Source organism: Mycteria americana, chromosome Z, assembly GCF_035582795.1.
Source record: "Mycteria americana isolate JAX WOST 10 ecotype Jacksonville Zoo and Gardens chromosome Z, USCA_MyAme_1.0, whole genome shotgun sequence".
NCBI classification, from domain to species: Eukaryota; Metazoa; Chordata; class Aves; order Ciconiiformes; family Ciconiidae; genus Mycteria; species Mycteria americana.
In genome coordinates this window covers 55,098,364-55,123,765 of record NC_134396.1, presented here as the reverse complement: position 1 = coordinate 55,123,765, position 25,402 = coordinate 55,098,364, and the positions used below count along the sequence as shown (strand labels likewise).

Genomic DNA, 25,402 nt, shown 5'->3' with positions numbered 1-25,402 from the left:
TGTGGTAAGCACTGGTCCAGAAGAGACCAGCAACACATGACTAAATAGGGTAAGGGCTAGAACAAGCAAGATAAATCGGTCACTTCTGATTGAGACAACATGCAGACACTGCTGACCACAACAGGGCAGTGCAACCCAGCCTAAGGACCAAGTGGCAGCCAAGGCTCATTGGTGCACCCTCTGCAACACAGCTTCCCTGATGCCCAAGAAGAAACAGTGCTAGTGGACAATTCCCCAGAACAGCTCCTGAGCCAGCATCTCAGACACTTTCGTTTTTCGCCAGATCTGGAGAGCACAAAGCCTTCCATAATGAAGCTCCCGCATCCTTCAGAAAGCAGCTCCCTTTTCCTTACTACAAAACTAGCCAAAAATTCCCACCAGCTGCCTTCCCATTGCCTAACACAAACAAAACCCATAACTAAGCAGTAACATTATTCAGTGCTTAACCCTTATTACTCTTTCCTCTTAGTGTTTTCAGCAAAAAGTGAAAACAGCTGTAACCCTGCATTAGGGTATCAACATGTTGATTCAAAGTGACTGTCCTGTTAGCTGGTGGAAAGAATGACACACAGTAATTCAAATTTACCTGAGAATACTTTGTGACTGCAGAAAAACATAAAAACAACTACTACTGTAGAAGATCACTTTCCACAGTTTGTAACTGCCAGGCTTTAACCTTTTCAGTTAATATCCTCTACTGTGTGTGTTTAGCCCAGAATTTAATATCATTTTTAACAACTCAACCAGAAAACAGGGAAACAATTATCTTCCCAGACTAGAGAACCACTTGCACCTCTTTCATTAGCAGCTCTAGTGAACTTACTCTCTCACTAGAAGATGGTTTTGCTATTCCAAAACAAAACCAAAAAAAGTTACTAAATTTCAAAATCACTGCACTTGCAAAACAGAGAAATTTCTAAGTCATTCCTTTGTGTGACTTGCACTCTTTTCATGTTGACCATTTGTACAGGTACTGCACAAATTTACAGGTAATTCAGCATGCCCAAGCCCAGGGGCAAAGACAAAGTAGTATGTCCTAAGGAGTAGTTGTCCCCTTCAGCTCCAGAAAGGCAGGGCCAGGCACTATAGTGGAGACTTGGTTTGGCAGAGGAACAGAGTCTGTTGAGAACAGCATTTTACAGAAGTGGACCTGGACTGGTTCTTTTAACACATTTCTTGCAGGAGCTGGTGTCCAAAGATTTTCATTTTTTTGTTTAACAATAACAAAACAGTTATGCCCTCCCACTGTTCTGGTCGGCACTGTTCCTTCACTTGTTTTCAATAATTCTTGAAATCCTGAAAAACTGAACCAGTTTGTATATTAACAAAAGTCATATTTTCTGATAGCACATAATTTGAATAAGCACTAGTTACTGAACTAATGCCTGGAATAATGAAGCATTATAATTTTAAGACTTCCCTAACTTGTTCACTTTACAAACCAGTTTGACAACTTGAGGGCTCAGAAACTCTGTGAAAATACCGTGGCTTAAAAAAAATGCAAACAGCTCAGCTGACCTGCAGTTGATATACAACCGTAGTAGTTCACCAACTACACAAATATTTGTAAACAAGAACATGGCCTGGGGTGTGACAGGGAATAAACAATTCTGCAATTTTGGGGAGAAAAACCTGCAACATTTTTTTGGAGGTCAGTGTTTGTCAAAACAGATTTACACTAAGATGTTAGGGAAAGTGAAATTAAGTACGAATTGTACTAAATGGAAGCCTGAAAGAGAAGGTCAAGGAAAACCATGGGAGAAATAAGTGTCTTAAAACCAGCTTGTGTTTGCTGTCTATCTAGAGAAACGTTAATTCAGTTAATCAGAACCACGTCAAAACATCACAGCTGCTGACAGTGAAAACACTCCTTGATTTCAATGGGAAAGTTTGGTGCTTCAGGAATGGAGAATGATCAGAGCTATAACAGGAAGATGGGATAAAAAGAACATACTAAGATCACAACAGCCTATTATATTTTCTGTGTTACATACTATATGTTCCCATGTTAAGTAGTTACTTGGGGATAAATCAAGTCACCAATTTAATGTTATATGCAGAAAACAGCTAGGGAACTGGATGAAATTAATAACTGAGTACGTATTTACATTTTTAAGTGAATATGAACATCAATAAAAGAAAAAAAAGCTGAAGCTAAACAGTGCTAAGTATAACTTTGTCATTATATTATTGGCTACCACTCCAAATTTTAGACAAATTTGGAAAGAAACAATCTTTCTCTCAGCACTGATAGGTACTATATTGCACTGTGAATTATAGTACAACAGAACCAAGGACAATAACTGTCATTTTAGGCAGTCATACAAAAACTTAAAGATGGATCTTGGCATTGTATTTATATACTGCCATCTAACTAATTTTCTCTAAAGAAAGAAAAAAAACCTTAGAAAGCCACATAAGAACAATTACTAACAAGATATTTCAATACATCACAGAAAAAAGGCTCTCCTTCATCTAATCATTAGCACAATTCAACAGGAATCAAAATCCATACAGTTTGGACACATCATTCCCCAAAAATCTTTAAAATATCTCAATGTGCAAATGAATTCTTTTCCTCTTTTGCTTAAGGTTGACAAAGGTCAGATCCATTATACTAACTGTCAAGAATTGATGCTGATGCCACTGCAGCAACCATAATAAGTCACAGGATGCAAGTCGGCTGCAGCTACAACTTAGATGAGAAGGAGTTCCAACTCACTTACCACTATTCATTTGAGCAATTTTACATTTCAAATACACCCACTAAAGGAATAATAGAAGAACTTAAAAGGATTACCATTTATATTAAAGGAAGGGCTATCCTTTATTTTACGTTTTTTAAAAAGAGTACCACCAAGTACACACGATGACAATTAGTCTGTCTTACTTAAGATACAAAATGAGCTTTTAGATTGTAAACAAGTTGCTCAAATTAAAAACATTACCCTGTTTCACTGTAAGAGTTTTAGCAGGTTTGAAAAAGGCACTAATAAATAGACAAAATTAACACAAGTCAGTCATACCTTTAGCCACAGCTTCTTTATACTTTTCTTTGGCAGAATTTACTTCTTTTATTAGTTGTCTATAGCTAGATTTTAGTTTTTCTAGTTCTGTCTTTGTGACCTTTAAGAAAACAGAAATATAAAAAGTATTATAAACACTTATCCTTAATGTATAAAAAAGTCATAGCATTAGTGAAAGAGAATTAACAATATTTATTTTCCAAAATAAGGATGTTACCACTTTCTATTGGCTTGAGATAATCTTAATAGGATATTACACAGTGTAACAAAATCAAAATCAATAATGGAATGAAATAAGAGGCCTGAAACAGAGATCCCCATCCACATCAGTGTAATGAAAAATATGCTTAGGAAATCCAGCTTATCATAAACACTACTCCATTTCAATGACAAGGAAAAAAAAGCACCAAAAAGATGCTTAATAAATCACACTAGATGAAAAAGTTTATACATAGGAAGGAAAACCTTTAGCATCTTAAAAAAAAAAGCAAGATAGAAGAATTTTTAGATATTACAGTTCATGCAAACAGCTTAGAAACAGCAACTGTGCATGAATCAGTCTATCTGTTGTAAGACTTAAATCCCTAAAAGGGAAATGAAACCAAACAAAAAAAAAACACAAAAAACCCCAAAAAAAACCAAAAACCAAAAACCCAAAAAAAACTACAGTCGAACACAGCAGTGAAGAATATTTTTGTAGTGGAAACAGCTCCACTGAACATGACATTTTTTGTCAAAAAATTAAAATAAAGCTGTCTCTTCTAGCCCCAAATTTCATTCACTGTGTGACAAAATTAGTGCACTGTTCAGAAATAATCACTAATCATGAACTTGCAAACAAAACCTAATAACAAACCAGCCACTACAATACCAAAAAGCTGGCATATATAGTAAAGAAAAGTAAAAACTCTGACAAAAAGAAAAATACACTCACAATGGGAAATTGTGGAAGAGGAACTTAATTTAATGGAAGTGCTCCGCTCACTGAACAGGTAGAAAAGGAAGTCTGTTCTACAGAAAAACTGTTCCTCTTGCAGCTGGCACGAAGAAGGCCAGAGCTCACAGTTCTCCCTTTTCTCATGAGGCAAGGCCCAGATACCACTACTTTCACCCTCAAGAACATCTGGAAACAATGGAATCCCTCAAAGAGTCAACATGGTGCTATCTATAGTTTCTATTTCTGGGTCAACTATGCAAAGATTTAATTTAAAGGCAGGAACTTTTCTCCACATCAATCCCATATTCTCATATTTCTACACACTGTAAATTATACTCACAACTCTTGTTATTATAGACTAATAGAGGTGATACAGGAAAAAATAACTTCATGACAAACTTGTATTATGAAGACACCATGAGAAATAGAGATAAAGATGAAATTAGGAATTAGTGAACATAATTAAGACATAAATAACAATGAACGGCTTCTCTTACAGAAAACTGGAAAATAAAAGGTAGGTCACTAGTATTAAGAAACCTTTGTAATAATTGCAAAGTATATTTTACTGATTCTTAAACTATGTTGGTCCAACAGACAAAAACAAAGTCAAGAGCATCTCTGTCCCCAAATAAGACTTAAGGAACTAAGATGGACAAGGATTATCTTAAACCCCGTTTTTATATCAAAAAGTCTTGCCCACCTAACTAGCATAGTACTCTATTTTTTTCCCTCAAATTTCAGGAAGAAATAAAAAATATCCAGTATCTTAATGAGAATTGGAATAAATCTACAAGACACAAGTTTTACTACATTTGTGTAAAAGACATGGTATTTCACTGTCCTTAAGAATTTTATCAGAAAGATTCCTCATTGTAGAGGTGTCTAGAATAAGAAAGGATGATACATATGCATTTCACCTAAAGGAAAACACATTTTTTTGACAACGTATCCTAAAGATATGCACAGACACTGATCTTCACAAGGTTTGTATAATGTCCTGGGAAATAATAAGTACTTTGCTTCAGTGTGTAACAAAAGCAGAAATAATACCCCAGAACATGAGAAGTATTTTGAATTTCTGGGAACCAGTAAGTGCTCCAGTGACACAAAACCTTTGAACAAACAATGTCAGCTAACAATGAAAGAACATATCACATCTAATCAGAATGCTATTCAAATGCTTCTTAGGAAAATCAGGAAGGGGAAAAAAAAAAAAACCAACAATGCAAGCTTATTCATCAGGATGCAAAATATTTGCATTGCCATGCAGCCCATAATTAATTAAAATCAATATGGGTTGTAATTAATCATTTGGGGAATGCTCAATATGCACTATATTTTTCTGAAAAAGCCTTATTTTAAAAGACACTTTTATTAGAGTTAACTTATTAACAGAAAAAAATGTTTTGCACAGTCTCTTTTAAAAGTATACCTGAATTTCCACCAGTCTTGTTTTACCTAGCCTCTCTTTCTTACATTTCTTTCTTTCTTTTTCCATTTCTCCAACTCTCTATATATTTAACCTCTATTATTTCCAACATATGCTACCAGTTTTTCTTCTTCTTCCATCCTGACTATTTTCAGATGCACCAATCCATAAGTGGCTGTGAGTGAATATTTGGCTTGGAAATTTTATCAGATAAGACAGCCTACTGACCATGCATCAAAAAGGATGTACTCTCCATAATCAATACCTGGGGAAGATGCCAAGATCCTAGCATATTATGGAAGCAGTCCTATTAGAACCAACATATTTAACTTAATATATGTGTAGTACTAGTTTAAAGTTATTCTCCTAACTGGCCCAAGAATCTTTTACTCATCAGTCCCTGACATTTGTACTGTACTACTCAGATGTTACATTTTAATTACACTACTCGAAATCTCAAATTCTTTGCTGGAAGAAAGAAGAAACAGTGCTTTTCCTTCTCTCAGTAGACCTTTCAGACTATCAATCTGATTTTTGACATTTGCAGAGATGCAGTAGAGAAGTATCACAGAGAATCATCCTCTACTGGAACAAGAGCATTTCCAGTGCTATCTGTCCATAGAATTCATATAGAAGAAAGCTTTCCATCTCTGCCTTGTCAGCTAGCAGGGGAGAGAAAATGTGGAGGAAATAACTAAAATTTAAACTAAGCATTCTACATATCACAAATCACTACTCTTACCACAGCACAAACAAAACCAGAGGAACTCAAAAAATCCACTCTCAATACATTACTTTTTAAACATACAAAACAGTAATAAATTTATAAAGCACAGTTGAATAAAATACCTTGTACATCTCTGCTTCAATTTGTTGATGAACACCTACGTAACTCTTCTTAACTTGCTGCTTATCTTTGATCATCATTGTAAGCCTATGCAAAGGCCCAGAATTAAGATCCTCTGCATGTGTCTTCATTATTTTGCTCAGCTGTTCTGTTTGCTGTACCACAAGCAACCAAGACTATAAAAAAAAAGTCGGAACAGAAATGCACTTACTTATTCTGGCTTACAAATAACCAAACAATGAACATGAACTGTAGAAAAAGATGCAACACTCTTTAAAACAATTCAGTAAAAAGACAATTTTCAACTTACCCAAATGCACTTGAGATGTTCTAAAATAATGTTCTTCCTGCTACAGCAAAATCATGCTTCAAACTTACTCATAGAATCATAAAAAAGCACCAGAGACAAAAATACAATATTGTGTGGTCACCCTTCAGCACTGTCGTAGTACTTCTGAACACCAATGAAAGCTTTACAGCCTTTTTTTGGAATACATCCCCGACACCCCTGACAAGCATGTTCCCATGTCCTTTGTTCTCCTTTTTCCCAGCCGCAGTTACTCTCTTCAAGCTGACTTCTCTGCCCTTGCCTAAATACCTCACAGTAATATGCATTTGAGTGGTTACTGTTTAAGAGGATACCATTCATCAGCTGCTTCACATAACTGACAGCATCAGAGTCAGGCCACCAGTATCAAAGCATAAGGTGCTAACAGGGTAAGAGACACAAGCAGTTACTTGTCTGTCATAGTAACCCAACATCTTTCTGTACCCTTACTTTAATAAATTCCTTGGCCATTCTGTCAGTCAGTTTTCAGGACAGCTTAATGTGCTGTGTGCGGCTTTGAATTTTGATTAAGAACTGTAAGGTGAACAGAGAGACTTCCAATGCACCTCAGATACGAACACAAAATTAAAGTTCAGTTCAAATAAAAGCATTTGTTACCCTAAAGATCCCTGTCACACTTTGTTGATAGGAACAGTATTAGATTCCTTAGAGATAACTCCCTGACACTGAATGCTATGCTATAGCTAAAATTTCAGAATGGCTACATGCCATACAATTATCAGGTTTTGAAGGCAGCTAGTATGCTAGTTTTACTAGCATTTATCTTACTCTCACTAAAGACAGAAATCCACCTTAGATCATCAAAACTTAGAAAATTAATTTGTTTGGTAGCTTTGGAGTTTCCTTACATCTCATATATAAACATATATACATAATATTTCCATCTCTACATGACAATGCTGCAACGCAAAGTGGATTCTAAAGAAGGAAACAAAAGACAGTTCATTCCTGTACATATTAAAACATCTTTAACATTTTCTTTAGCTTGTAAACGTCCTACAGACTGGCACAGAGCTCTCTCAGACTCCTTAAAGTGTGGTGTTGTAAAACATCATGGCCAAAGCTTCCCGGCTATGGCTGAAAACTGTTTCACCTCTCCATTACAGAACACTTTCCAAATGACATCAGAAGCCATATTGCAAAGCTGCATAGGATAAAAACATCATTAAACATCTGTCTGAGAGGAGTGGGTCTTGTGGTTACAGAAGAGTTCATAAGAGTGCTCTCAAGTGAAAATGTAGTCAGAGGTCTCCATTTTCTTTAAGACTGATTTATGACTGATGAGACAAGTACTGTTTCAATCAACCCTGACAATCACAGCAAAAGCATTTTTCAACAGGACAAGTACTCTAAAGAAATACTTCGCTTACAATTCACCAAATGACCCTGAGTAAGTCAGAAACATAACGAAAACTTCCCTTTCCATTTAAAAAAATCATTTGCTCATTTTCCTGTTCTTTACATCCCTCTTTCCATACCGAGAAAACACCAGTTAAACAGGATTTCTGTCTTTTGTATGATTATGTTTTATTATTTTAAAATAGGAAAAGCTAAAGTGAAAAGCTATACTTGAGGAAAGGCTTCAAAAATTGAGATTTATATGGGACAGAAAAGCAGCTGCTCTGGGATAGCAGAAAAGGCAAAGCATTTAGTTTCACAGAAAATAACCACAACCCAGCAAAAGCAATAAAATACAATATTGCTTGGATTAACAGTATTTTTTAGACATACATGCACACAAAAGAGCTGTTGGGAAGCACTTAAAAGTACTGCTTTTCTAGCATTAGCAGGTGCTGCCACTATGCCTTCCAGCAAGTTTGCTGCCTCTGCATGAAAAAAACATAGGAGAGATTTTCCCAAACACCATCTCTCTCAAAGTGCTCACTCTTGCTGCACACTTAAAAAAAAAAAAAAAAAAAAAACAAACACCAAAACCCATAAAAGATTAGACAGCTTGGTATTTGGTTTTGATGCCACATAATACCAAAAATTTAATATACCAGTATTTTAAATCTTAGGAGATGTAAGATACTAGATTTATGTCCCATAATATTTGGGTCATACTTTGAGTCTGTAAAATGTCAGGAAGGGAGAAAAATTATCATGAAATAGTAAAGTAAATTAGAATGAAGTGAGTAAAGTAATCAATAATTCAGACATTTTAACTGCCAAAACCAATATGATAATGTGTCACTACACAACTTTAAAATCCAAGGTGACAGTGAAATTTCAAGGCAAGCCCATACAAAAGATCTGCCGGTAGCACACGAACATTTTTGCTGTTGTATAAAGATGTAGAGATCAGGGATGGGGTTTGAGAGAAAAATGGCACCTACACAAGAGGAAAAAAAAAAAAAAAGAGAAAAAAGGAACAAAAATAATCCTGAAAGAACAATTTAAGGGCCTATGTCCAAAATAAGATTTCAAAATGTGACACATGTGCCTCTCTTCAACCCAAAAAGAACATGGCTTAAGTCAGATCTTCAGCTTTTTATAATATATTTGCTCACAGGAAGTGCCCATGTCACTAACATGAACCATCCTAGATTAAGCTAGCTACCTGAAGGTTAAGGGTTGCCTATACCTTGTAATGCCAATGCTCCTTTACTGTTCTAGCCCTAATCCATTCTGTTTCATCACCTAAAAGAACTGCTAGACAGTTTAGCTAGCACGTAAGAGCAATTCCAGTGGGGCAGCACTAGCAAGAATTATTAGTTGTATCACCAATAATTCTATACAGAACTTTGGGATCCAACAGTAGAAAGCTTGAAGCTTACCTGATTTCTGCTAATCTTAGGTTAATGACAATGCTTTAATGTTGTTTACCAAAATCATCACAACTTAAAGAGCAAAATCTATAACAAACTGTGTATAAGAAACATAATTGGGTGAAAAGCATTTCAAATATACCACCAAAACACACAGATAAAAAAAAAGGCAGTATGTTAATTTACAAGACAAGAATTATTGTGGGGAGGGAAGCAACAACAGAATTTGTTACAGATAAAACACTGTGCAGTGCTAATTTTGGGGCAGCTGAAGCAGGCTAGCTATAGCAGCACAGCTTTCAAGGCACACACACTGCCACTTTAACCCAGTATAAATCTAGACTGCTGCACAAGGAGCAGTCACGTTCCTAATGCCATAGCTAGTATTCAAGCAGCCACCCCACAAGCCCACTGCATAAAAACTGCTTTGTCTAAAACTTAACTTGACCCAAAAAGGGTGTTTTCCTGCAGAGAGGAGATCAGGATTCATGCCAGACTGAAGGGACTGTGCAACTACTGCTAACAGCAGAAGGGCCAAGAATTGAATAAGCCATTAAAACAAAATAGCTTTCTCTAGTCAGGAAGGAATCCAAGTCAGGAGTGAAGCTTACAAACAGGTGAAATAGGGAAGTTTGCTTCATCAGTACCTTTACTGGACTTGCTCTAAATCTGAAAATTAATAATTTGGGGGAAGGACAGCCTTACCTTCATAAAAAGTCAACACAGTTATGTTAAATTGGATACAAAATAACTTCACAATTATGAGAAACATCCTGAATTAATGTTTTGTTTGTACAACACACACTGCAGTGTGAATAACAGCTGGAATGTTAGGCTTTGCCTCAGTTTCCTGGCATTTTTCTATTTCTGTCACAAATTCTATATAACATAAACAATAGTTCCTATTTAACTGTCTTTTAAAAAAAGCTTACCATAGCATACTCTATTTTCAAAACAGCAAACAAAATAGCAGGCTTAACCCAGGAACTTAAAATACTGAATTTCAGAATTCAGGATTGATTCTAGTTCAGTTATTATTTTCAAAGCAAGACTGGAGCTCAATTTCTCTGTATTCCACTGAGGAACTAAAAGGAGCCCATTTTAAATACTTTGCCAACATTAACTCTCAAGAAGCTAAATGAAGAGGAATCCAACTCAAACTAAAACAAACAAAAATAAATCCAGCACTGTTATTTCCAAGGATATTCCAAATTCAAAATACTTCAGTCTTACCTTGGACACATTGCTGATATAATCCAATTGACAAGTGCTCTCTTTATCTACTTGATTACAAAGATTCTGTAAAGTGGAGGCATACTCCTTATCACTTTTTACTCTCATTACCATAAATTTCTTCACCGTTTCTAGCAGGCGTAGTTCCCAGTCTTGCAGTTTTAATAAAGCATCATGAGAATACTTCAGGTCACCTCCAAACCCCATTTTTTAAGGCACTATATACCGCACAGGGGCAAATATAGGCTCTTCACCACATCTGAAAGCAGAACAAGATTCATGAGACATGTATTGTAAGAAAAATTTCTAATGTGACAAAGGGCAACTATTAATGTCTAAATAATAGACAATAAATAATAGACATTAAATAATAGCCTGAAATAACTTAACGATAAGACTAACCACATACATAGCACCTCCTCAAAATAAAGCGAAAGGAGGGTCAGAGCACTATTTTGAACACCCATCTATGACCAGAAGAGATCTCAGGCCCAGAACTGTACAGTTTCCATCTGTAAAATGTACCTCCCTAACTTAAAGTGGAGTTATGAGGCAGCACATAAAAGCATCTAAGGCAGGTAGTAAAGACCAATCCATATATTTAATCAAATAAGTCTAGCTGACAGTATCTCCAGACAAGAATGGCCAACTACACTGTTCCACTTCTGGTGACCTGAAACATTTGTTTCTGGTGTTTATTGTCCTAGGAGCACAGAAAAATCCAAATAAAACATCAGTTCTCAAGCACTGCATCTGTGGGAAATGGATAACTAGTTAGAAGCTAGTTTGCTCCTAAACACTGTGTTAGCAGGCCATTAAACTTGCAGATTCAACCTCCCAAAAATCAGAAAATTTCCCAAACGAGGTTCCCCATGCAACCGTCCATTGCTCCCCTGGGACGCACATTAGGGTAGAGTCCTTAACTTCACACGGTTTTCCCCTAAGGCAGCCCAGTCTTACTGTATCAAATGGACAACATTTGATAAACAGATAAGAAATGTTGCCTTATGAAATCCTGTAATACAACTGCAAGTCAAAGATACCTGTTTGAGCTAGCTCTAAAACACCTACATCTGATACTGACAAACATAGAGCCACATCATGGAAGATATAAACCCACACATACGAGTAATTTCCACAGACTTGCATAGGTTTTGTAATGCAGGCTGAACCCTCTTTCCTGTGTATACACAAAAAAACTGTTCCTATATAATTAGCTTCAAACTAGGTAAGATAAACTTTCATGAACTGCAATTATAGCTCTGGACTGCAGTACAGACACAGCCTGTGTACTCCTTATTCACTAATTCCTGCACTGCAGCCAAGTCTTAGCTCTTTTGAACACAGTAGTACCAAGTTCTTCATAGGCTTTAAATTGCCACTTAAAGTAGCGGAGTGCTTTACAAACATTAACAGATTTATCTTCCTAACAGCCCATTGGACAAAGCAGGACTAATAATCTTATTTTACACCGAGAACTGAGACACATAAACTAACGTCAACATTGTACCACCTAATACTGGTATGTACAAGGCTTAAAGACAGACTTTTCAGAGTGCCTAGCATTTTTAGCATATTTAGTATCCGGAAAAAAAAGATGTTATTGGCTTCAGTTACCACACAAAATTTCAGAAGATTTTGTAAATCAGAGCCGAGAGTGATCTCCAGGGTAGCCTGACTCCCAGGACCATTCCTCTCTTCCTGCAGTTCCCTGCCTCCATTAGCTCTTCCAGTAAGTTACGGAAATAAGCCTCATCCACTACGTGTTTATTCTCAGAACATAAACCATGCTATGTAGTGAAAGAAACAAAGATCCTATAAAGAAAATAAGAATAGTGCCATGTTACTATGTATCTACATAACATACAAGTCAGTGTTGTTACAAGTTAACATATGACAATGTATGTTACCATGTAACAAATGTATGAGCAACCTTAAATCTATCGCAAGTTTTCATATGCTCTTTAATTTGAAGCTGTATATTTTAGTCAGAATCCTTGCCGATGGCTAGGAGCACAGTCATAAAAAGCAACAGTAAATAATTCACGCTGGCTGTATTTATAAAGGATGGGCTATGTCATTATTAGTTGTATTAATGACAATATTTTCACAGTTAAAATTCAAGAACAGTCTTGCAAAACCCCTAATATTTTAGTAAGACGAGCGAAAGAAAAAATCTTAAAGCACCTACTTACTAACATGACTGGAGCTGCCCTTGTGATTTTTCGACACCCTTTAGACCTATATGCACTTTTGTGATCAAGCTCATTTTTCTCCTAGCACATTTTAGCGCATTACCTAAATATCCTAGCACGTTAGCTATGAGAAAAGATAGTATCTTTATTTTCTAACATCCCAGATTCAGAAGAGATGGGAACTGAAATCTCAGGATGAAGTCTGGCCTTGTGCTTTGAGTGAAGTGCTGGCTTGGTTGCTTTTACTCTAACCTCTGTCTTTTACTGAGAGGCAGGAAGGCAAGGGAGGGAGGAGATATTCTCAGCATACGATATTTCAGTCTGCTTCTACTGACTCACTGTGGATCTATAAGATTACAAAAATCAATAGAACAGATGATCCAAAAACATCTCACTTCAGCCTGCTAAGCCTCCGTTCACTAAGTAGTAATCAGGTTTTTTCCAATTACACTATTAGATGCCTGGGTACATAGACAAAAATTGTACACATACTGGACTCTGCTCTTTGTTTGAAATTCTTCCATTCACCATGACAGAAGCAGCACAGCAAAAATTTGTTTTGCAAAAGTGATTCATTTTGCAAAAATTCTGATTTGGTAAGACTAACAAGCATAAAACCTCAGAGCTGATGCTTCCCAACTAGGTAAGCCAGCCTCCATACGCCTTCCTTGTAAATTAAGAAAATGTTCAATCAAGACATTCAGCAAAACTCAAATGCTCCAATATTGTGGAGGCAAAGAAGTGCTGAACAAGTATCCAAGACCTAAGCCACTTAACTGTCAATAAACTAAAACCCAACACTTTTCATTAAAACCACTTTTAATTTTTCAACACCTTTAACACTTTTTAACACTTTTACACAAGTGAAAACACTACAGGTCACAGTCACTTACTTGAAGTCAAAACTGTAAGAATTACCAAACACGTGAATAGACATGTTCTATGCAATCTGTGTTTCAAATACTCTTAAAAAGCACAAGCACATTTCAAAAGGCCAATGTTCAAAGAGACAGTATCTGGGACCAATACAGACAGGCATTTCCGAGTTTGCTATCTCCCTGCTTAGTGTGCACAGATGAGTTGACAGCTGTCCTATAGGGTCAGACCAACAGAATAGAGTATTTCAGTTGGAAGGGACCTGCAACGATCATCTGGGCACAATGATCCATTTAGATCAGCACTCTGTCTCCAACCATAGCACCAGGAGATGCTGATTAATGACAGCAAACAAGCTGGGCTGCTATTTGTGGTGTGAGCCTCCTTGTGCTTCCCCATGTTCACAGCTATTGGATTACAGAAAAAATACCAATAGTCCCGTTTCTTGGTTTTACCATACAACATTACAATGTTCACAGTGAACATGTAAGACAAAGACAGATTCCCACCCAGATTTTGCAGCCACAGACTACTGGCGAAACTGAGTAGTGCAACAAAATCTGAACCCAGTAAAGATTTACTGTGGAACCAGCAGGAGATATGGGGAGGTTGAGACACAACCATACTTTCTACTCCAATGTTGAAAAGATGAAAATATAGTGTGAACGATATTCAGGGAGGGGAATCTTTCTCAAAAAAACATGGGAGATTATTTTATCTTAAAGGAAAAAACCAGAGATGGCATCACGTTTTAAAGTAGCTAGATGGCAAACTGATGACAATGAACACATGATATGCTAGATTCATACAGAAAAAAAACCTACAGGAATTGCTTACTCTTACTGTGAAGAGATCTCTCTTACTTCTGGCTGATACCCATGAGGTTCATCTCTTTTTCCACACATGAACAATGCTTGCATAATTTGACACACCAGTGAAGTCTCAAACTGAATTCTAGCATGTTTTGTAGAAGTAATAAAATCCCAGTGGCATCAAATAGGACAAATTAGTTTCAGCTAGTTTATTTTTTTATTTTGAAATGTGAGAGATAAATATATATGTTACTATAAAAATAACTGGATATGCAAATTTGACAATCAATATTTGGTAAGCTTTAACAGTTAAAATATGTCTCAGAGCCAATTCCAAGAAAGTAAGACTTACTTTCTTTTTAGAGTGACTCTCAAAATAACAAACTAATCACTGACAGGAAGTAAACACTCAATGTACGTTTAATAATACAGTGAATGAGCAACCAGACCTTGAACAGTTCTAAATTTAAGCATAGCTACTGAAGACAGTTTATGACTTGTCTCAACCATCACCACCACAGCAGTGCAGTCAGATTTCAAATGAAGCAATGTTAAATTTTGTCGGTGTGACAGTGAGAAACTTCAATGACAGTCATATAATCCTTCAATACTGTAACCCTCTCCCCTCAGCAAATAAAGCCAATATTCCAGCATTAGTAGTCTTCCTGGATTCCAGCAACAACTCTGAAGAAAGTAGTTTTCATAGCCAAACTACGTTTAATTTAAAGATTGCAATCTGTCCCTGACACAAGAGTGGCCATACCATGCCAGATCAAAGGTCCTGTGTGTCTGACCGAAATGACCGAAATCAAACGAGGAGGGAAGAACAGAGCACATACATAGCAATACCTTTCCAGGATGCTCTCCTACTTTTATAACAACTGGTGCCTTCTGTTCTATATTGCCATGAAATACATCCAAGACTGTGATTGGTAATCTTAAAACAATGATGGTTCCACATGCATCAGTTGGAACTTGTGGTTTCATAATATCAGTGACAAGGTAGGCAACTGATAAACCATGAACCAGAAGCACACCTGGCCCCCAGTTAAATTCAGAACAGAAAAGCACAGCAGACATCTGGCCCCTCCAGAAGGACGAATATGGAGTGGGTCCATTTCGGTATGCAGAGAGCATCACACTCACTCTTGATCTGCTGTCAACTCCCTTGCTCCTAAATCTGCATGAGCTCCAAATCACTTAGCATGGCTTATATTGTGCAGACCCTTTATAGAAACTCCAAAAATACTGCAAAATCAGAAAAGGAAGAGGACTTGGATTCAGGAGACAAATCCTCAAATTCAAGGCTTCTGTACTGATTTAAAAGCAATTTTATAAAAGGTGATCAATTTGTTAGGCAGTCCATCTCAATTTCTGAATGTTAGATTTACAGTAGTTATATTCCATTAAAACAATGAAATAAATCATTCTTAGCCCTCTATCCTCACCTTAAATAAAAATTAGACAAACAATTGACATTTCTGTTAGTGTAGGATCTACTCCTGCAATGTACAAGACGATGAAACGTAAAACACATGCTTTACCTACCATTTGTTTACACTAACCACATACTCAGAATATTATCTACACATGTATTTGATGCAAAATGTATGGAACATGAACTAGCAGAATTAATGCCTCCATAGAGCTACTGCCATCAGTAAACATCCAAAGTGGTAATCTAAAGCTAACTTGGTTGTTTCAAAACTGGTCTGAAATACTAGGCCACTCAAGGCAAAATAGGCAGCTTATTTTCAGGAAGGCTTTTCTGCAAAACATAGCTCACATACCTTAAAAAATTTTCCTCAAGAAATGATCCTTAGTACACTTCTCTTTATGTCAGCAGCAACTTCTCCTGATTTTCCCTTTTTAAATATACTTTTATTTTCTGGGGACTCTGTGAAAAAAAAACAGATCAAACTTTCTTTTATTATTATTTCAGCATTTTAAAATACATTGCAAAACAAACTTAGGTAAGCTGCATTTTCAGATTATTACCAGAAGACAGATTTTTTTAAAAAAGAGACAGAGTTCAAGAAAACCAAAAGAGCAGACTTCTCAAATGACTGCAAGTAGTAGTATGCTATGACTTCATACACACAATTTTGAGGGAAGATACAATTTTGTGTCTACACATGTAACATAAGGGGTTTTAAGTTTTTGGAATTTCTCATGACACAGTGTCATAGCTGGAAAATTAGATCATTTCATTTATTTCTGAACTTTGCCCTTGATCAAACAAAAAGGAAGCCCATTAATAAGGAAAACGAAAGCATGGAAGACCAAAATTCATTATATGAAAGACAAACTTAGTAGAGGTATTTTCACTAGACCGTAAGAAAACAAGTGCCAACATGAGAAAAGGACCAATCAAGACACAGAAATTTCTTATATGGCTCTAATTACTCCAGTATCTAGAACAGTAAGAGGTCAGAAAGTTAAGACGAGTGCAGCACTAAAATTTCAAGCTGTAACCCTGGACTGCAATCTAGGCGAAGCAAACTGCAACACAAGGCTGGATCTTTGAGGTTTTATATTAAGAAAAATGTATATAAAATGCAAAAAAAAATAAGAAACAGGGTTTGCATATAGCTTACAGGTGCAAGGTATACTGTATAAGCTAAATCTGGACCAATGTTAAGTGTTCACTCACAACCTCATACCAGAATGTCTCATCTGAAGTTAAATCTTTAGATGAGACATTCAATATCAGTTTAGCAATGCCCTTGTAAGAAAAGACACATTAAGCAAAACTGAAATACAGACACGGTGGGTAAGGGTAAGGAAAAGAGAACTATTTTGCAGATGTCCATTATTTAAAACAAGGCACTAATCACGGACACATTTGGAAAATCGTACAAAGGGATAGTTCTAGTTCCTATACAAGCAGACACTATTTAGTATTCCTTTCTGGTTACTTAGTGACATTCTAGAAACAAAGTCCTGCCTAATATAAATACAAAACTTCCATTCTCCATGACCAAAAATAGAAGAGACTGTAAGTGATGCTTATGTTCAGTCACTGCAAAGAAACAGCAGCTATGCAACCAGATACAAAAGGAGAAAAAAAATGCAGCAGCCTAGAAGCATTACAAAATTCACCACATTTTTAGTAATAGATACAAAAATACTTATTGCAAAGTTGCAAATCCCAAGAAAAAGTCTTCACCAGCAAAAAATTACAAGCAAGAGAAAAACGTTGTAGTAAATTTGTCTCCAGTCCTCCCATCACAAATACAAACCAGTTGGAAACACCAGAATATAACCAGACAGGAACACTATTTTTAACCCCTTTCCTGGTTCAAATGGGAGTCATGCTATCACCAGCACCTGGGCACATTCAGATTTCAAGCAGATGTTAAGGAACTGCACATGGTAAAATGAACATCTTCTGAAAATTCCGTTTATTAAATGAAACAACAGATTGTAGCCACTTAAACAGACACACTGTCTCTTCTGCTCTCTTCACACAGACAAAAAGCACACCTTTTTTTTTAAAGAACTACTCTATCACATATGTTAGAATGGAGAATTTTGTTTGTCAATATAAAAATAAAATGCTAACTCCACTTTTCTTTAGAATTCCAATTACTACTGACTTTTTACCTATGTGCATATTTTCATCTGCATACAGGTCATTAGTAGAATTTAAAACTGGTAATACAAGTCCAACAGTGGTCTAACTGATAGACATGTACTAGCTAGTACACAGAAGTATAATAAAAGCTTGCCAGTGAACTACATAGCCATCTGTAAGAGAGCAATAAACTGTTACAAAATTCCTGTTGCTATTTCTGAGCTCAAACATAGTAGAACCTGACAGTTACAGACAACTTGCTACCTCAATGCAATAAACCACTAGATAATGAAGATATAAAACAAAGAATTAAAAGAAGATAAGCATAGAGCAGAAAACCTATATGATCTGTTGTTTTCTGAAATTACTGTGAGACAGTCAAAGCCAATCCCACACCAGATCCTCTTTAGACTGAGGATAGATGAGGCATTCTCTCAAAATGAAGCATCAGAGGAACATTTAAAAATATCAAATTAATATAAGAATTCACCAGAGCCAGATACTATTCAGCTGAAGTGTTAAAGGATCAAATATGAAATTGCTGAACTACTAATTCTGCAAAAACTTAGGCTTACGGTGACCTAAGTAAAGAGGAACAGAGTGTGGAAAATATATGACATTTTTTCAGAGCTTGACAAGGCAATCAGGAGAAGCACAACAAAGACAGACTGACTTCCATACTGGGCAAGGTGCCTAAACCATACTGAAGAATTTGTAGACTAGAATAATAGGGAGAAAAACACTATGCAGCTTTTGTAGAGGAAAGACATGCTTTGTAACTTGAAGAGCTCTTTGAAGGAATCAAGGATCCTGTGGATAAAGGTGTTGGAAGTGGTAGTGAACAAAAGACTTCTAAAAAGTTTCTGCTGATGTCTCTCATAGGAAGCTGTTACAGAAATGAAGACCTTGCAGGGTAAGATTTAAGAGACAAAGATTCACAGGGGAGTCAAAAGCCCCACCAGAATCTGTGCCAGGACTTGGGCTGCTGTTCAGAACAGTCACCTACATATCTGCCATTTCACATATCATCTGTGCTTAAATTTGCAAATTATACAAAATTATCATGAGCAATCAAAACTGACACATCATTAAAAAATTTGCAGAAGCACCCCAGGATACTGATCAACAAGCATACAAAACAGTAGATGAAGTCACCTGTCAGTAAATGCAGCGTAACACACTGGGAGACAGAACTCTAGGTTATTTAATGTCACTATCAGAAAAAGGTCTGGTAGTCTCTGAACATATATCTTCAAGAACATTGAAGTGGTCAGGTTAGGAACCATTCAGAATATCAGACTTTTTTTTAATGAAGGGAAGAGAGAACATAACATATTCTTACGCTGCTGATACATTCATGGTATTCCTAGACCTTCAATTTATTTTATCTCACGAAGAACAAAAAGCACCAAAAAAGTATAGGTAATATTGATCAGAGTATGGAGCAGTTTCTGCACAAAGAAAGTAAAGAGAATTTTTTAGCTCACAAAACAGATAAGTATGATGGTGTGTCAAATCAAAGTACAAAAAAAAAATAATCATGATAGCACAAAGTGACATGGCATGTCAGATGCCTGAAGTGTTTCCCAGAAGAACACGGGAACATCAAATGAAATTTTCAAAAGTTGCTCTTAAGTACTTCTTTGCCTAGTAAATAATTAAATGAGAGAATTCAATGCCTAAAGACATTTGTGAGACCAAGAAACAAACAGGTTCAAAAATTATTATAAAAATCCATGAACAAAACCAGATCTGTTGAACAGCAGAAATTCCATCTCAAGATGTCTCTAAACTGCAAAAGCAGGACAGGAACTATTATTCTAGATTTGTGCCAGCAGCCCCTTCTTATCTGACAGTAGCAAGTACTGAGCTAGACAGACTTCACTTGATTGCATACAAACATCCTCACACAATGCACTCTCACTCTCTTACCCCTGCAGCTGTATGAAGACCAGAGTTTTCCCCAGCAGCTCTTGCAGCTGTGATCTTATTAAAAATACATGCAAATAAGAAGCAATGAGCTCCCTCAAAGAACAGGATTTACACTTGTCAGTAGTACCAAAAAAAAACCAAACCCAAACAAAAATTAAACCAGATAAAAGCCCAGAAACCAACTCTCAGACCCTCTGCCTAGAATTACAAGACACACTTCCTTTTTTGGTTATACAAAGTTTTCATTTACCTGTTGGAATTCTTTTCACACATGCAAATGGTAGTAATAAACATGACAGAAGTAAGTCACTAACAATCATGTAGGTGTAAGGCTTATAATCTAAAGACACCATGTAATTCTTTCCCCTTCTGCCAAAACACCACATATACTTACCTATGGCAGAAAGATTTTTGTCAAGACTTGGTCTTCTCAGGCTACTTCATTTAGTATTCCCCTGCCCTTAGCACGAGGAAAAAGTTTCTCAATGACCAAATCTCACCTTCCCCACCCTGTGCCTGAGGAATGCAGAGGAGAGACAAGCCACTTCTTTGCAACTGGAATATCCTATTTTTTGACTAAGTAATTCTAATTCTTTCAATCTTTCATTTTAAATCATTTTCTTAACCACTGCTGTCCTCTGAACACTCTCCAATTGGTCCTCATCTCATTTAAGAGTTCAGAACCTAAAACAGTGGGGTACTGTAGGACCCACCAACTCTGAGAAGAGCAGAGAGATTAACTTCAAATTACTTTTGAGCTCCTGCCCGAGTGCTTTAACCTCTTCCCAACAGCATCATACTGTGTCCTTCTTAGTTTGTGATTCAAAAATTCCGGGACCTTTTCCACAGAACTGCACCATACCCTGTTTCTTCCCCCATCACGTACCCATGCAGTCCAGTCTACAGACAGTATGTTGCTTTCGTGCTCACTGACACCCTGCTTTGTTCCAGATGATGTCTCCCATTTGCCAAGATTATTCTAAATAGTCATCTCATTTTCCACCACAACTGCAGTTGTTCCCAGCCGCCCATGGCCTGAAAACTTCCTCAGCATGCCCTTTATTTTATCATCTCAGGCCTCCTGTGAAAAATGTGCAACAGGAAGAGCTGTCATTTGGTAGTGAACCATGTGGTAAGTGCTCTTTAGGCGCAGTCACTCAACCAGTTTTGCTTCCATCCTGTAGGATTTTCTACCTCACAGTCACAGGTAAATAGCAAGGCAGATGCTGGAGGCTGAATCTCACCAGGCAGAAGAGTACAAGAAGGTGAAGGCCGCTACAGGTTAGCAAGAGCAGAGCTAGGCTGGCTGCCTCAAGTCACACTCTGCTACCGTGCCTCAGGACTCAGTGTTGTGCTCTTGTTAACTCTGAAAAAGGCAGTGCCGCATACAAAATAACAGACATACACACACACCTTGCTTTCAAAGGGGTAAATGCACCTCGTTTCTTGTTACCTTCCACGTGCTTACAAGTAAAGAAAGCTTTCCTTCCTGCTATTTTTCCAGGAATTAAACTTTCCTTAAATTAAGTTCCAGGCTGTAAGGAAAGCCAAAGAAAAGCATGGCCTCAATAGAGAGTAGCTGACCAACAAATTTTCACTGAACTCTCAATTCTGCAGTGTTGCAACATTTATCTCCACACTAGATCTTAACAGAAAAACAGATTGAGCAGGATGAGGCTAACAAAAATGATTCTCATGTGGCAGGCACTGCACTCCAGTATCTCAAACCCTGTTAAAAGTTCTGCTAGCTGAAGGACAGGATTGTTCTAGAATTACAAAGAAACATACAATGCTAAAATGTCCAAAAGTTGGCCAAAATTGAAAAAAACTAAATCAGTGACTCGGGCTTGTTTTAAAGTGTATATTATATAGCGTATTGACGAAACTTCTGAACAAACAAAAGCAACAAAAGACAACTGATATATTGCATTTTCAAGAGATTTCTTGTCTCTGATGAATAGTGAAGATGGAAACAACTGCCAGGAAAAGTAGCACCAAGAGTCAACACTGAAATTAACAAGTAGCTGTAGTAACCTTGTTGACTAATGAGTTAGTCTATGCATAGTTAACTTACTACTTTGCTGATTTCTTTTATTCAATTAGATGCCAACTTCTCCAGTTTGAAGGTAGGAAGCAGTCTTCCTTATTTGGAAAAAAACCCAAACCTCTGAAGGTAACATTTCATATCTTGATATCCATCTCCCCTGAGATAAATACATGGCAAGTCAGAATGAACACACACACAAATCCAAGCGCAAACCCTCAATCCCAAGGCTGCCTACTGAAGTATCTCTTCAGGGAAGACAAGAGGAGGAAAGAATACTGACACAGTACTAAGGGTCTCTCATCACAAAACACCACTTAACACTCCTCCTTGGAAAGCTTTCAGGTCCCAAAACTCTTCTAGCTGCTGCCATTGTATGTTTCAACTTAGAAATCCAGAATACTGCTAGGAGCTTCTTCCAGAAGCACTGTATTACCTCTTGAGATTTAAGGACAGCCACATAAAAATAGAAATCCACAGGATGTGAAGTACTTTTAAAAATCTAGAGGTAGTTTAATTTCTTCCTATGGCTCAACATCAGCCAGAATTTCTCACTGCAGCCAAAACAATTAGATTAAAAATTTGCCATTAGTCTGTAATATATGACAATACTAGTCTCCTCAGGAGAAACATAATCTAGTTCCAAGTATTTATCACTCTTTGAAAAGAAATTCAAAGAGCAATCAGGATGTTGCTTCTTCTTTCCTCCTTCATTAAACTAATAACATCCTTCTGGTTCATTAAACCTTCTACTTAGTTAACTCACTGTTCATTCAGTCTTCTTGAGGTCACTTATCTCCTTATCTCCTTCTCATTGTATCACATTCAATGTAGTTCAATTACACAGTATCCTGTACAGAAAACCAACCCCTGAGGAACATAAGTCCATGAGGAAGAAAGTCCTGTCCCTTCCCAACAGCTGATATTCCAGACTGCTACGCTGCAGGAAATATAACATACCGTGTGGTTCAGTGAAAGGTGTTGCCTCAAGTCTTTGCTGTTCCTGAGTTGAATGACTTTTCCTTCACATGCTCCATATCCTAAAAGATACTTACTGTAATAACTCTCTCTGTTAAATGGGATACAGTTACTCGCACTACAAATGTAGAGTAACCAGAAAGAGATGACTGAACTATGCACTTGCACCTTCTTAAACACCTGAAGTGCATAACAAATTTTAATATGTACATTTTACAAATATATACCAGGGCTAACTTTTCGAGATACATGAAGAAACCTACCCTATCTTTTTAGATCCAGTCAGTTTTGTTTGAGTATCAACAGCCTTCCCGGTTATAAAGAACACTCTTTCTGAAGGGTATTATTCTCATTTGAAAATGTATCAATGGATCAAGCTTTAATTAATGGATGTTATAACAAACAGTTAAAAGTTGTGGATGTTTAACCTCCCAGGTCTCTGGAAAAATGGTACTGAAGTGCACATAAGCAAAAAAATGTATGCTTGGACTCTTTACATGGAAATTTATTTGCATATGTAAGATTCAGCATAACTGATCTTTACTGCAACAGATTATTATTTTTATCCCCAGTCTTTCATTCTGCATATCAAAAGTATTCTTTCCAGAAAGGATACCAAGCAGCTAACTTTTCATTTATGAGGCCAATGTTCTTCAGGACATAGCACCATTCATGGATATTCTTCAGAAAAAAAAATTTAGGGATGATAACAACATTTGTATTGTAGGCAAAAGAGTTATTTCAGTCTCTCAGAATTCTTGCCTTACTGTACTCTGAGACAGTTGAAGGGAATTTGACTGACTGCATCTGTAAACCTGAAATCCCAACTTAATCTGAGAAAAAGTCTGTAGAGGGACACAAACCATCCTATTGTAATAGTCAAATGTTAACAATCATCTGTTTAATCACTGCTTTGGAAATGGCAGCTCCCACCCACTGAAACCAGACTACCCACATCCACACTGCAAATTGCTATATCTCCACTAGACTCCCCAAGTCTGGTTGGGGGACTTTGGTGATGAAATACTACAGCACAAGAGATCATCGTGTCACAGCCCAACAGAATGATATTTTAGCAGCATGATACGCAGGGTATGCACTGCATACTTGGTGGAAATACGAAGCTTTAGGTTCGAGGACACAAGGCATAGAGGGATAGGATATCTCCAGAAGACTGTTCTGCATAGGACACAAATCTGCTGCAGTGTGCATCCATATTGGGGCTGGAGCAGAGCCTGGAGAAAACAATGCTGTCAGCTGTAGACAGGTTTCCTTCCAGAGGGTACCAGCTGGCTCGAGAAAAGCAGAGTTAGAAAGCATGCAGCATGGAAAACTAAGAGGCCGTGGAGGAAGACAAGGATTGAATCAAACTGAGATTTTGACCTCAATAAGGATGTGTTTAATTACCTCCTCATATAAAAAGAATCATTTAGATAAAGTAGATCATCTAGATGCCAATCAAATTTGTTAAAATAGTAGCTTCAGATTTACTTAACACATTCACTGATGAGAGATTTCCCACTCCAATTTCAACATTCACCTAATCCAAAAGGCAGAACTGGGTATTAAAAGGCCTTCCTCTATCTTTGTTACAAACCTTTAACTCTTTACAATTCTTTGCTTTTTCAGCTGTGCACTTCAACTGCTAACATTTTTCTGTATTTGGCAAATCAGGCATTTCCTTCTATCTGGTGACCTTCAGATATCACATCTGCTGCACTTGTAAAACACCGTATTACAGAAATTATGGAAAAGCTATTCTCCTTGGGAGAAAACACACCATTCACAGCATCAACATACAACAAATATAGTCATACCAACAATAAATAAGTATGTGTTTTCCTAATTCCATGCTTTATAACTTTTACTCAGTAAAAAGATGCTCCAAAGTTCGATGATTTTCCTTAAAATTGGCTACAAAAGCAATTCTCGCAACATTTTGCTGAAGGGATAGCACATTTGCTTTAAAATACCATTATTTACAGTGTATAAGCTGTCACATTTTTAAAACTTAGCCACTTTACTTGACTGCACCCCTTATCTGGAATTCCTGAAACTTACTTGGGATACAAATACTGTGGGGTACTATTTTACATTCATGAACATTTCAAAGCAGAAGCCACAACTAGGAAGTCAGATGCTATCTGAAAGAAACCCAAAACATTAAAGAAAGCTTTTGCATAATTCACGAAAGCTGTATTTTAATAGACACAGTAGCAGTACACTACACTAAACAGATTTTAACAAACTTACACAATTTAATAGCAGATAGGACAAGCTTTAGGCATTCAAAGATGAAGAAGCTTTATCCTAAGACCCTACTCTTATCTGTTTATAGGTTCACCAAGGGTGAGTTTTGTGATTTACTAGCCCAATAGCTAACAACCTCCACCAGA

The 25,402-nt window shown here is 36.8% G+C and overlaps 1 protein-coding gene across 10 annotated transcripts in view; it reads right to left on the bottom strand.

The window, feature by feature from the left end:
• Nucleotides 1–25,402, bottom strand: part of FER (FER tyrosine kinase) — a 205,636-nt gene that overhangs the window by 174,895 nt on the left and 5,339 nt on the right. For 9 of the 10 annotated variants that reach the window (XR_012778947.1, XR_012778948.1, XM_075526643.1 and 6 more), the window contains exons 2-5: nt 16,266–16,372; nt 10,593–10,851; nt 6,245–6,418; nt 3,027–3,126 (exon numbers count right to left, since the gene is read on the bottom strand). Coding sequence is in view for 8 of the 10 variants with exons in the window: in XM_075526643.1 (XP_075382758.1) it covers nt 3,027–3,126; nt 6,245–6,418; nt 10,593–10,799 (481 nt within the window). In the remaining 2 variants the exon portion in view is untranslated. The remainder of the gene's footprint in view (nt 1–3,026; nt 3,127–6,244; nt 6,419–10,592; nt 10,852–16,265; nt 16,373–25,402) is intronic. The other variant, XM_075526644.1, reaches the window with a different exon arrangement.